Source organism: Acipenser ruthenus, chromosome 37, assembly GCF_902713425.1.
Source record: "Acipenser ruthenus chromosome 37, fAciRut3.2 maternal haplotype, whole genome shotgun sequence".
Taxonomy (NCBI): domain Eukaryota; kingdom Metazoa; phylum Chordata; class Actinopteri; order Acipenseriformes; family Acipenseridae; genus Acipenser; species Acipenser ruthenus.
In genome coordinates, this window is record NC_081225.1 from 7,134,605 (window position 1) to 7,149,145 (window position 14,541).

The window sequence follows — 14,541 nt, forward strand, 5'->3', positions numbered from 1 at the left end:
ATCGGTTTTGTTTTTGTATGCACTTTTATCTTGCTCTGTGAGCAGTGTTTTGTACAAGTGTTTTGTTTATTTTTGGAATATAATAAATATGCGCCCCAGCGTTTCAGCTTGCAGTGCCTGTGCTTGTGTGTCAGTCAGCTTCCTGGTCTGGGGACGTCACCACCAAGCCGTCCTGTTACAGGGTCCATAATCACAGACGGCAGCACGCTTTTACATTTTAGCATTGATTGATTGGCCCTAGAATGAGAAATGTTGCCTATTCTTCAGGATAGATGGGTAAATATCAATGGAAAGCTGTGAGGAGGCATAGAGCCTGCTGACAGTTTGAGAGCAGATTAATGATCCTGGTGTATGGGAATGGGTTGACTCAACAAACTAATGTTGGGAATTTTCTGGGACCACCTGGAATTTACTCCTGGATGGGAATATCTGCTGTAGGGTAAAGATTAATGAAAAAAAAACATGTAAACATGTATAATATCCAGATCAATCAGTGTCCCTTTAATAAATAAACACATTTATTATCACTTTAGATTATTCTGTATACTCCTGCATTAAATGCATTACATTAGGTTCCTCCCCTTTTAATAAACAGTGCCTAAGCAGTATAAATGATCTATGTCACTTCTCACCAAGGCCAGGGGGATGCTTACTGCTTCATAAAGCCCAGTAAATGCTTTGGTGTTTAAAAAGATCTATTTCCCTCTCAGTAAGTCTTTACGCTCTGCTTGTAGATGTTGGAACTTTAGGCTGAATAGTGGCATAACTCTCTGCTATCTAGTCTGAGAACAGTGCCCTGTGGGATCCACGACTACCTATTAAAACACAGTTTGTTTTTTAAGGACTTGTCTGCCAATACATGAATTGTAAATCTTACATTAAATGTCTGCTATTTGCTGTACTTTTCTTGTATTATTAGATATAAACATACTTTGGAGGACATTCTTAGAAAACAGCTGCTGGCCTACACTCAGACTTGATACACAAACTTACAGAAATGTTTGTAACATATTGAGATAGCATTGGAAGTACCATTTGGTCGGCAAATGGTGGCCTGCGGGCCAAATCCGGCCCCACTGATGCCTCCTGGCAGGGCTGTACCAAGACAGCGGAACTTCATTTTAATATTACCGCAAGGGGGCTGTCATGGGGGATTCCCTGTATGACCTTCATATATTTCTTGTGAGTAAGCAGAAAATTAAGTGTTTTGCAATATCGTTTCCAAAGTACAGTACTTGCTGATTGTGATGATACATTTATGCCTCGCTATGGTACTCGAATCCTCATATGATAAACAGGAACGCAGAATAACATAAAACACAATCCAAAAGTAGCATACATTTTTATTTTAAATGCTTCGTTCCGTTATGAAAAATTTAATGAGGGCGGCTGGTGGTATTGCAAGTGGCCCGAGGGTCATTTGGCCTGCCATCAAATTTAATTGCCAACCACTGATGTACATCATTATATATTGGTTAAGGATATGTTGGTTTCATTTATATGTCAAAATATAAATTACCATGCTACCGTTGCACTTGCACTGATAATGCATTAGATAACGTAGGTAAAACTGGAAAAAGTTACTAGTCCCATGCCATGTGACCCAGTAGACCTAAGCTGTATAGCAGTTATGTTCAACTATTCCACAACAATCATGTGAAATCATTTCTGTGACTTCCCAATGGGGATGATAGTTGGAGTCCTCATAACTGACTAATTCATAACATAATGACCAAATTGACTAATGTGTCAAAACAGTCTCTGAAGCGGCAACATGTGCTGAAAACCACCGGAAACTGCAGTCACTGGCGGTCATAACATATTGAGTATTTTTTTTATGCAGATGCGCTACCATGGCCCAAATCACAGAAACAACAGTTGGGACTAAATTAAAAAGTGATTATCCATGAATCAAAGACTCACGTAAGAAAACTGACTCAAAACAGTGAAAGACAGCAAACGAAGATGCTGAATTTAAACAGTGCTGTAAAAACTAAACCCATCAATTGTGTAAACAGAAGTCTGTTAACCTTGAGTAGCCTCAATAAAGGATTAAAAGTCAGAGGATTAGTCAGATATTAGTCATGTCTTATTCAATGGAGTCAGACCCCACAGAATAAGATGAACATTGACCAGACAATCATAAGAATGCACAAACAAGCACAAACAAGCTCATACTAATGGACCAGGAAGAGGGGCATAAATAAAGCTGTGTCTCTTTCTCAAACCAAATTGCTTATGATCACTCTATCCACATATGCATCCATTTCGAGACAGATGAAATATAAGACAACCTCCAGTAGAAGACATCATCAATGGTTGATCAAGTCTGAAAGTACTAAACCAATGCAACCAATTGTGCAACTGTTTGCAGGGCAGGGAAGGATGGAACGTAAAGATTTGAAAAATGTTGCCAAATTAACACTAGAAGCGCCACAGCAGTCATGAAACACTTAAGTGCAGAAATAAAGGAGATATATTACATTATACCTAAAAGCCCCGGGAGCAGTCACATTGACGGCCACTCAAAACACAATTGTATTTTGATTATACAGAACAGTATTCTACTTTATTATTTTTATTTATCAGCCCGCAATGTGTTTAGCTGTGGTCTCTAATCTGATTCAATCAGCCTTTTGAAGACTGGCGCCTGCTTGCCAGCTGCACTGCTTTGGTCAGTCAATTAGCATCGGGACTAGTGAGAATAAATACCAGAGACCGTGGAGTTTTACAATGCAACCAAATATGGAGTTGATGTTTTGGATCAGATGGCACGGAAGTATTCTGTGAAAGCTGGCTCCCGACGGTGGCCTGTTCAGGTGTTTTACAATGTATTGGACCTAGCAGCCATCAACTTCTGGGTACTTTACAAAGAATGCACAGAGAATAATTTACCAAGGAGATAATATATTTTACAGTTAGCACAGCAACTTCACAAGAAGCATTTGGAACAGAGCTGAGAGCCGCAAGAGACGCCAATGCCAGGTTGGCAAGTGCAATAAAAATAAAACCAGACAGCTGTGCCCTGTGCAGAAAGGCGGCGTTGAGAAGCGCATTGTCTGTGTTGATTGTGAACAGCCTTAGACTCAAGGTAAAGGAATACCCTTTTGTCGAAAAAAGAATAATAAATTAGACTTTTTTATATAACTTCTTGTGCTGTGCGCTTCTGTAAAATGTTTTTTTCTAAGGTTATTTGTATACATTGTTCAGTTGCTTTTGCTCATCTGATAATAAACCGATTGCTGTTGAAAAGTAAAAAATGTATTGCTATCGTTTCAGTTTTATAAATATGTATGTTGTAAACCAATGTCTGTTCAGATGTTTATGTATTTACATTTTCTTGTTTTGATTTGTTTTGAAAATAAATGTTTATGTGACATACTCAATAATATAATAAATAAATAAAACCTAATTACACCCGACTATTTCTCCTTTCGTTATACTATTTACAGTGCTTTGAATACAGTTCTTGCTTGTGGGTGCGTGCATTCGCTGCTGAGTGACAGGCAGGAGACCAGACAGGTTGAAATTGACACGCCCCGCAGGCGTGCAGGATTTTATTTACACACATACACACAACAGCTCACGTGACACTACCAACCATGGTAGCTCACTGAGTGCATACGGCCAGCATACGAAAAACAAAATAAAACACAATACAAAAAACTATAAAATAAAAGGTGCCGTAAAAACGGCGTGCGCTACTCCCTAATGCATGGAGGTCCCGCTTGCTCACTTCGCTATACTATAAAGGGATCTACCATCCCCGAACTAATCTTTATGTATCAACACAAACCCCGACTCCGGCCGTCGGCGGTTTTGGCAGCTTCTTTTGGCTCCAATCCCGGTTCACCATCACGGCGATCGGAGGATTTCAGCAACTTATTTCTCTCACTATGCTTGGGTAGCGTGGACGATCTTCAGCCCCGAGGTGAACAAACAGCACCTCTTTATACCTGACGCCGTGCTGGAACACACCTACCCGCTGATCATCCACAGCTGGCAATCACACACAGCAGGCAGGCGATCCCAGGAGCGTCAGGTACTGCAATAAATTAAATAACCATTACACACATTTACACAATATTAAATTAACAATGTGTTCACACACAAACCACCTCTTCATGTGCAGGGCTCCTGCCCTGCTACACTGCCACTAAACTCAGAAGGATTCAGCTTGTTCAGGATGCAGCTGCCAGACTGCTTTCTCGGTAACACTTTATATTAAGGTGCTGTTTATTAATGTTTTATAAATATATACTATATGCTTAATAACTATGTTATAGAATGTTAATAAATCATTATAGATGGTTTATAATCATGCAATAGCCATAGACGGAATTACAGTGCTTAGGTCCTTACATTGGTTACCAGTGATCCACTGAATTGATTTTAAAGTTGCTGTAATAACTTATAAGGCCCTTCATGGATTAGGACCATCCTATCTCCAAGAACTACTAACTCTGTATGTTCCCAGTCGTTCTTTGAGATCAGAAAATGCAGAACTTTTAATTATTCCAAAAAGTCGTCTTAAAACAGCTGGAGCCTGAGCTTTTTGCTGTTGTGCTCCTCAGTTGTGGAACTCTATTCCGATTACCATTAGGCAGGCTGAAACACTGGATTCTTTGAAAATAATTTAAATAATTGGTTATAACTGGAGTGTACTGTTTACATGAGCTATTTTGTTTTGTTTTTAACTTTGTACAGCACTCTGGGATGCCTTGGCATGAAGGGCACTATATAAAAATACATTTGTATTTTATTGTATTGTATTGTATCCTTCTATGCTTATAGGAGAATTAGGCTGAGGGGCTGATTGATTTATTGATTAATTAGGAATGATTTATAGGAGGATCATTGTAATGACTTGGTACCTCTATATTAATCTTTAACAAAGTTTAGCTAAACCACTTTAAATGACAGGGCATACATGTTGTGTATTTAACTTCTCTTACACAATGTGAACAGGATGTGAGTGGTGATAATAAAGGCAATGTCCAGACCAGAGTTCTCCCAAAAACGTCTGTGTTTTTAATGTCAATAATTGCAATAAATAATAATAATAAACCCCCCCCCCCTTTTCCCAGCGATGGTATCGGGGGGAACACGGCAGGGTTACAGTCCTTAATAACAAAAGAATGACACTCCTGAACCACAATCCTCCGTGCACGAAACTGTGCTCTTTCTTCCGGGGTCGTGGTGAGTGCTGGTGCTGTGCTGTGTTGTGCTGTGAGGGACGTGCTCCGGGTCTAATGCTGGCTCCGCGGCTGCAGCTCCCGACTCTCACTCCTCCTCTGATAACGACACAAAAAAACAATAACAAACACACAGGCTCCGGCTGAATATCGTCATCAGCGCAAGGGGCGTACTAACGTAGCTGCTTCCCCTTTTGTACCCAGAACCTCATCCCTGCAAGCAACCCGTTGCCATGGTTTCTCCACTAGGGGCTCGCCCCGCAGCTGATTGCAATGGAATCCTTCCAGGTACATGCAACTACGCGCTCCCCCTAATATGGTCACCTTCCGGTTTCTGCCTACCGTCAAGGCAGTCCATCTAGGAGGAAGCATACGATCCACCTTACCAAGCGCCTTCTTTGGTCGGGAGGGAGATTTACAGTTTGAATTCTTTCTCTCTCTGTCACACATCTCACCCCTCAGAGTGATGCCGAAGGCACACTCGGCCAATTCTAAGTTCCCCAATGGGCCCCCCTCCCTTGAAAAAAAATCTGCATTTTGATGCTCCTTACCCGCACGATGTTTCACTGTATAGTGGAAGGGTTGCAGCGCCAGATACCACCGAGTTATCCGAGCGTTATTGTCCTTCATCGTATGCAACCACCTTAAAGGAGCATGATCAGTGACAAGAGTGAAAGAACGCCCCAGCAAGTAATAACGAAGGGCATGAGTGGCCCATTTGATGGCCAAACACTCCTTCTCAATGACGGAGTAGTTAATCTCCCGTGGAGCCAATTTTTTGCTCATGTAAATAATCGGGTGTTCTACCCCGTCAACTTGCTGGGACAGGACCGCCCCCAGACCAATCTGGGAGGCATCGGTCTGGAGGATGAACTCCTTACTGAAATCTGGTGAAATAAGTGCTGGGGCCTGGCATAGTCTCCTCTTAATCGTGTCAAAGGCCCCCTGACACTCCCCTGTCCACTTAACTATTTTTGGAGCCGTCTTTTTGGTGAGCTCTACCAAGGGGTTAACTATGGTGGCATACTCGGGGATAAAGCGGCGATAATAGCCTGCTAACCCCAATAGTGATCTCACCTGCGGTTTGGTTCTCGGGATCGCCGTCTCCACTAGAGCCTGGACTTTAGAAGCGATCGGCTTTACCCGCCCATTACCCATAAGGAAGCCAAGATACTGGGTTTCTTGTTTGCCGAATGCACACTTGCCCAGGTTAGCCGTCAGCCCCGCCTCCCTCAGAGACTGTAGGACGGCCGAAAGTCTAATAATATGCTCTCTCCAGGTAGAGCTGAAAATCACCACGTCATCAATGTATGCAGCGGCATACTGCTGATGGGGCGCTAGGACCTGGTCCATCAGTCTCTGAAAGGTGGCCGGGGCTCCATGCAACCCAAAGGGCATGGTCTGGAAATGGAACAAGCCACCCGGGGTAGAGAAAGCAGTTTTCTCTTGCGAACTCTGGGTTAGTGGAATTTGCCAGTATCCCTTCGTCAGATCCAAAGTCGAAATCAACCGCGCTCCTCCCAGTCGGTCGAGGAGCTCGTCTACCCGAGGCATGGGATATGCATCAAACTTGGAGATGGCATTAACCTTTCTGAAATCCACGCAGAACCGAGTGGAGCCGTCCTTCTTAGGCACCATCACTATCGGGCTGCTCCACTCGCTCCGGGAAGGCTCAATGACTCCAAGCTCGAGCATATCCCTCACCTCCCGGCCAACGGCACCCCTGCGACTCTCCGGGATTCGATACGGTCTCTCTCGAACCCTGACACCTGCGGGAGTAATAATAGCATGTTCAATCATATTAGTTCTGCCAGGCAAGTCAGAAAAAACATCACCAAATTGTTTCACTAACCCACGGAGTTCACACTTCTGATCAGGAAGTAACTGTTCCCCCATCGGAATGTTAACTGTAGCTGGTGTACTGACAGAGGGACCAAAATCCTCTTCTATACTGTCATTGGCTATAAACAGGGCCTCCCTTTCATTGTAGGGTTTTAATAAATTAATATGGTAAATTTCAGTTTTGTTCCGGCGATCGGGTTGTCTGATTTCGTAGTTTACATTACCAATTGCCCGCATCACCTCATATGGTCCCTGCCACTTAGCGTATAGTTTAGATTCCGAAGTGGGAAGTAGCAGCAGTACCTTATCTCCTGGCCGAAAAGTCCGAATCCGTGCTTGTTTATTGTACTGCTGCTCTTGCCGATGCTGAGCCTGTTTTAAGTTCTCGTGTGCCAAATGACCAACCAATTGCAGGCGATCTCTCAACATAATTACATATTTCACTATGTTTTTAGCATCTTTATTTTGCTCCTCCCATCCTTCCTTTACAAGATCAAGGACCCCTCGTGGCTGTCTCCCGTACAGCAGCTCAAAGGGAGAAAACCCGGTCGAGCTCTGAGGCACCTCTCTCACTGCAAACATCAGGTAGGGAAGGAGTTTAGCCCAATGTTTTTGCTCCTGGTTGACAAACCGCCTCAGCATCTGCTTCAATGTCTGATTAAAACGTTCCACCAAACCATCCGATTGCGGGTGATAAACGGAGGTCCGAATGGATCGAATTTGTAATAATTTATACAGTTCCTTTAAACACCGTGACATAAAATTAGTTCCGTGATCAGTCAGAATTTCTTTGGGGATCCCTACTCTCGCTATGATCTGCACTAACTCTTTTGCAATCGCTAATGCACTAGTGGACCTCAATGGTACTGCCTCTGGATATCTGGTCGCGTAGTCCACCACTACTAAAATATGCGTATATCCACAGTCAGACTGGCTCAATGGGCCCACTATGTCCATTGCAATGCATTCAAAGGGGATATTGATCAGGGGCAGTGGAACCAATGGGGCCGGGCGAACCCGCCCCGGCGCTACCTGTTGGCACTCTCTACAGGTTGCCACATACCGCTTCACCTCACTGTACACTCCCGCCCAGTAAAATCGAGCCAATATTCGTTCCTGAGTCTTTTCGCTACCTAAGTGGCCCGAACAAGGGACATCATGAGCCAACCGCATGATCTCATGTCGAAAAGACTGAGGAACGAGTAACTGTGTTACAGTCTGCCCTGTGCTCGGGGCTCGGGATACTCTATACAGCAAATGCCCAAGCACAATGTGGTGAGGGTATGTGAGCGGCCGATTGCCATCTACTTCCTTCCCCTCGATAGACCGAACCTGCCCCCAGAGGTTAGCCAGCGTAGGATCATTTTTTTGCTCGTACGCTAGATCAACATCTCGGTCCCAGACTTTCGGTATATCGAGCGGGGATATGGTAGCCTCAGCACTAGGGGTCTCAGTAACTCGGCCCGGTCGGTCACACTGGATCCCAATTCCCTTTCCCTGGCGTTTATCAGACGTGGAGGAGTCTCCTACCAAACCCCAACCTCGTGTCATTGATGCGCCCTCCCATTTTTCCACCCTTCTCTCTCGTTTAGTTTTTTTTGGGCGGAACCGAGAGGGGAACAGATCAGCATGCAGCGGAAAAATATCTCCAATAGTTTCCCCCGCTGCTCCTATGGTCTTACCGGAGACTGGCTCTACCTTTTGGTTTATAATTGTTTCGAAACATGGCCAGTCTCGACCTAAAATAACAGGGTATGGCAACCTTTTTGCCACCGCCACAATTACACGGCGGGTGTGACTACCAATGGTCACATCTAATTTAGTGAGGGGGTAGTCCTTGTTATCTCCATGGATACAGGAGATGACCACTAACCCACGTGACCACCAAGGTACCCCTTCTAAGAGAGTTTCCGAAATCAAGGTCTGACCACACCCAGAGTCCACTAATGCGTGGGTGCTCACATTACCAACCCGCACATCAACAATACAAGGTCCCTCCCAATCATTACCCCTGGACTTACCTGTCGCCGGTACCAAATAATGCGAAGCCGCACCACACTCCATTGCTGAGGGGCAATTCCGGGCAAGGTGGCTGACCCCATGGCACCCGTAACATTCCAGAGGGAGAGGCGCCCACGGAGCCTGATTGTCCCGCTGCCGACCTGACAGCGGGGAGGGGGCCCCTGTTCTACCCCAGCTGGGGGTTGACCTCGGCCTCCAGTGTTGTGGAGCGAGGCCACCCGTTGGGGAACGTGAGGGTGCTGGTCCAGACGTGAAGGGTGTGTGTGGGTGAAGGGGCCCAGGCCTTGGGCCCGCCATCCTGGGTCTGATGAAGGTCGGCGTGGGATGTATCGGGGTGGGCAGCGGTGTGGGCATAGAGTCCTCGTACCCCTCAGCCAACCTGACTGCGGCGTCCAGCGTGGTGGGCCGGTGCCGGCTGACCCAATTACTGGCTTCTGGCCCCAGCAACTGTATAAATTGTTCAATGGTGACAATCTCAGCCACCTCCTCTGCTGTGCGTTCACCAGGGCAGAGCCACCGGGTCACCTGGTCCACCAACTGCTGGGCCATTACTCGGGGTCGGACTCCTTCGGGGCGTTGGTACTCCCGGAACCGGCGGCGGTGCGTCTCCTCCGTGATGTCCAGTCGCTGAAGGATGGCTTTCTTTACCACATCATAATCCATGGCTTGTTCATGGGTTAAAGCGTGGTAGGCTGCCTGGGCTTCCCCGATCAGATTGGGTCCCAGCTGGGTAGCCCACCACTCCCGAGGCCATAGGGCTGCTGTCGCCTGCCTTTCAAAGGATGTTAAATAGGCCTCGGGATCATCCTCCAGCGACATCTTCACCACTTTAGGTTTCGGAGGCGCTACTGCTGGTTCGGCCACCGGTTCCCTCCTCTGGTTGGCCGCGAGGAACATGGCATTCATCCTCTCCATCACCGCTGCCAAGGTCTCTTCATGCCTCCGTGCCTGAGCCTCCATCATGGTGTTCAGTGCTGCAGGGTCCATTGTAAAATCCCGTTTCTGACACCACTTGTGAACAGGATGTGAGTGGTGATAATAAAGGCAATGTCCAGACCAGAGTTCTCCCAAAAACGTCTGTGTTTTTAATGTCAATAATTGCAATAAATAATAATAATAACCCCCCCCCCTTTTCCCAGCGATGGTATCGGGGGGAACACGGCAGGGTTACAGTCCTTAATAACAAAAGAATGACACTCCTGAACCACAATCCTCCGTGCACGAAACTGTGCTCTTTCTTCCGGGGTCGTGGTGAGTGCTGGTGCTGTGCTGTGTTGTGCTGTGAGGGACGTGCTCCGGGTCTAATGCTGGCTCCGCGGCTGCAGCTCCCGACTCTCACTCCTCCTCTGATAACGACACAAAAAAACAATAACAAACACACAGGCTCCGGCTGAATATCGTCATCAGCGCAAGGGGCGTACTAACGTAGCTGCTTCCCCTTTTGTACCCAGAACCTCATCCCTGCAAGCAACCCGTTGCCATGGTTTCTCCACTAGGGGCTCGCCCCGCAGCTGATTGCAATGGAATCCTTCCAGGTACATGCAACTACGCGCTCCCCCTAATATGGTCACCTTCCGGTTTCTGCCTACCGTCAAGGCAGTCCATCTAGGAGGAAGCATACGATCCACCTTACCAAGCGCCTTCTTTGGTCGGGAGGGAGATTTACAGTTTGAATTCTTTCTCTCTCTGTCACACATCTCACCCCTCAGAGTGATGCCGAAGGCACACTCGGCCAATTCTAAGTTCCCCAATGGGCCCCCCTCCCTTGAAAAAAAATCTGCATTTTGATGCTCCTTACCCGCACGATGTTTCACTGTATAGTGGAAGGGTTGCAGCGCCAGATACCACCGAGTTATCCGAGCGTTATTGTCCTTCATCGTATGCAACCACCTTAAAGGAGCATGATCAGTGACAAGAGTGAAAGAACGCCCCAGCAAGTAATAACGAAGGGCATGAGTGGCCCATTTGATGGCCAAACACTCCTTCTCAATGACGGAGTAGTTAATCTCCCGTGGAGCCAATTTTTTGCTCGTGTAAATAATCGGGTGTTCTACCCCGTCAACTTGCTGGGACAGGACCGCCCCCAGACCAATCTGGGAGGCATCGGTCTGGAGGATGAACTCCTTACTGAAATCTGGTGAAATAAGTGCTGGGGCCTGGCATAGTCTCCTCTTAATCGTGTCAAAGGCCCCCTGACACTCCCCTGTCCACTTAACTATTTTTGGAGCCGTCTTTTTGGTGAGCTCTACCAAGGGGTTAACTATGGTGGCATACTCGGGGATAAAGCGGCGATAATAGCCTGCTAACCCCAATAGTGATCTCACCTGCGGTTTGGTTCTCGGGATCGCCGTCTCCACTAGAGCCTGGACTTTAGAAGCGATCGGCTTTACCCGCCCATTACCCATAAGGAAGCCAAGATACTGGGTTTCTTGTTTGCCGAATGCACACTTGCCCAGGTTAGCCGTCAGCCCCGCCTCCCTCAGAGACTGTAGGACGGCCGAAAGTCTAATAATATGCTCTCTCCAGGTAGAGCTGAAAATCACCACGTCATCAATGTATGCAGCGGCATACTGCTGATGGGGCGCTAGGACCTGGTCCATCAGTCTCTGAAAGGTGGCCGGGGCTCCATGCAACCCAAAGGGCATGGTCTGGAAATGGAACAAGCCACCCGGGGTAGAGAAAGCAGTTTTCTCTTGCGAACTCTGGGTTAGTGGAATTTGCCAGTATCCCTTCGTCAGATCCAAAGTCGAAATCAACCGCGCTCCTCCCAGTCGGTCGAGGAGCTCGTCTACCCGAGGCATGGGATATGCATCAAACTTGGAGATGGCATTAACCTTTCTGAAATCCACGCAGAACCGAGTGGAGCCGTCCTTCTTAGGCACCATCACTATCGGGCTGCTCCACTCGCTCCGGGAAGGCTCAATGACTCCAAGCTCGAGCATATCCCTCACCTCCCGGCCAACGGCACCCCTGCGACTCTCCGGGATTCGATACGGTCTCTCTCGAACCCTGACACCTGCGGGAGTAATAATAGCATGTTCAATCATATTAGTTCTGCCAGGCAAGTCAGAAAAAACATCACCAAATTGTTTCACTAACCCACGGAGTTCACACTTCTGATCAGGAAGTAACTGTTCCCCCATCGGAATGTTAACTGTAGCTGGTGTACTGACAGAGGGACCAAAATCCTCTTCTATACTGTCATTGGCTATAAACAGGGCCTCCCTTTCATTGTAGGGTTTTAATAAATTAATATGGTAAATTTCAGTTTTGTTCCGGCGATCGGGTTGTCTGATTTCGTAGTTTACATTACCAATTGCCCGCATCACCTCATATGGTCCCTGCCACTTAGCGTATAGTTTAGATTCCGAAGTGGGAAGTAGCAGCAGTACCTTATCTCCTGGCCGAAAAGTCCGAATCCGTGCTTGTTTATTGTACTGCTGCTCTTGCCGATGCTGAGCCTGTTTTAAGTTCTCGTGTGCCAAATGACCAACCAATTGCAGGCGATCTCTCAACATAATTACATATTTCACTATGTTTTTAGCATCTTTATTTTGCTCCTCCCATCCTTCCTTTACAAGATCAAGGACCCCTCGTGGCTGTCTCCCGTACAGCAGCTCAAAGGGAGAAAACCCGGTCGAGCTCTGAGGCACCTCTCTCACTGCAAACATCAGGTAGGGAAGGAGTTTAGCCCAATGTTTTTGCTCCTGGTTGACAAACCGCCTCAGCATCTGCTTCAATGTCTGATTAAAACGTTCCACCAAACCATCCGATTGCGGGTGATAAACGGAGGTCCGAATGGATCGAATTTGTAATAATTTATACAGTTCCTTTAAACACCGTGACATAAAATTAGTTCCGTGATCAGTCAGAATTTCTTTGGGGATCCCTACTCTCGCTATGATCTGCACTAACTCTTTTGCAATCGCTAATGCACTAGTGGACCTCAATGGTACTGCCTCTGGATATCTGGTCGCGTAGTCCACCACTACTAAAATATGCGTATATCCACAGTCAGACTGGCTCAATGGGCCCACTATGTCCATTGCAATGCGTTCAAAGGGGATATTGATCAGGGGCAGTGGAACCAATGGGGCCGGGCGAACCCGCCCCGGCGCTACCTGTTGGCACTCTCTACAGGTTGCCACATACCGCTTCACCTCACTGTACACTCCCGCCCAGTAAAATCGAGCCAATATTCGTTCCTGAGTCTTTTCGCTACCTAAGTGGCCCGAACAAGGGACATCATGAGCCAACCGCATGATCTCATGTCGAAAAGACTGAGGAACGAGTAACTGTGTTACAGTCTGCCCTGTGCTCGGGGCTCGGGATACTCTATACAGCAAATGCCCAAGCACAATGTGGTGAGGGTATGTGAGCGGCCGATTGCCATCTACTTCCTTCCCCTCGATAGACCGAACCTGCCCCCAGAGGTTAGCCAGCGTAGGATCATTTTTTTGCTCGTACGCTAGATCAACATCTCGGTCCCAGACTTTCGGTATATCGAGCGGGGATATGGTAGCCTCAGCACTAGGGGTCTCAGTAACTCGGCCCGGTCGGTCACACTGGATCCCAATTCCCTTTCCCTGGCGTTTATCAGACGTGGAGGAGTCTCCTACCAAACCCCAACCTCGTGTCATTGATGCGCCCTCCCATTTTTCCACCCTTCTCTCTCGTTTAGTTTTTTTTGGGCGGAACCGAGAGGGGAACAGATCAGCATGCAGCGGAAAAATATCTCCAATAGTTTCCCCCGCTGCTCCTATGGTCTTACCGGAGACTGGCTCTACCTTTTGGTTTATAATTGTTTCGAAACATGGCCAGTCTCGACCTAAAATAACAGGGTATGGCAACCTTTTTGCCACCGCCACAATTACACGGCGGGTGTGACTACCAATGGTCACATCTAATTTAGTGAGGGGGTAGTCCTTGTTATCTCCATGGATACAGGAGATGACCACTAACCCACGTGACCACCAAGGTACCCCTTCTAAGAGAGTTTCCGAAATCAAGGTCTGACCACACCCAGAGTCCACTAATGCGTGGGTGCTCACATTACCAACCCGCACATCAACAATACAAGGTCCCTCCCAATCATTACCCCTGGACTTACCTGTCGCCGGTACCAAATAATGCGAAGCCGCACCACACTCCATTGCTGAGGGGCAATTCCGGGCAAGGTGGCTGACCCCATGGCACCCGTAACATTCCAGAGGGAGAGGCGCCCACGGAGCCTGATTGTCCCGCTGCCGACCTGACAGCGGGGAGGGGGCCCCTGTTCTACCCCAGCTGGGGGTTGACCTCGGCCTCCAGTGTTGTGGAGCGAGGCCACCCGTTGGGGAACGTGAGGGTGCTGGTCCAGACGTGAAGGGTGTGTGTGGGTGAAGGGGCCCAGGCCTTGGGCCCGCCATCCTGGGTCTGATGAAGGTCGGCGTGGGATGTATCGGGGTGGGCAGCGGTGTGGGCATAGAGTCCTCGTACCCCT

The 14,541-nt window shown here is 47.4% G+C and overlaps 1 protein-coding gene across 1 annotated transcript in view; it reads right to left on the reverse strand.

Moving 5' to 3' along the window:
- Positions 1 to 14,227, reverse strand: part of LOC131706758 (uncharacterized) — a 75,980-nt gene extending 61,753 nt beyond the window's left edge. The window contains exons 1-3 of the mRNA XM_059008442.1: positions 14,170 to 14,227; positions 9,059 to 10,405; positions 6,900 to 6,964 (exon numbers count right to left, since the gene is read on the reverse strand). Coding sequence (XP_058864425.1) covers positions 6,900 to 6,964; positions 9,059 to 10,046 — 1,053 coding nt within the window. The 5' untranslated portion in view covers positions 10,047 to 10,405; positions 14,170 to 14,227. The remainder of the gene's footprint in view (positions 1 to 6,899; positions 6,965 to 9,058; positions 10,406 to 14,169) is intronic.
- Between the last annotated feature and the right edge of the window lie 314 nt (positions 14,228 to 14,541).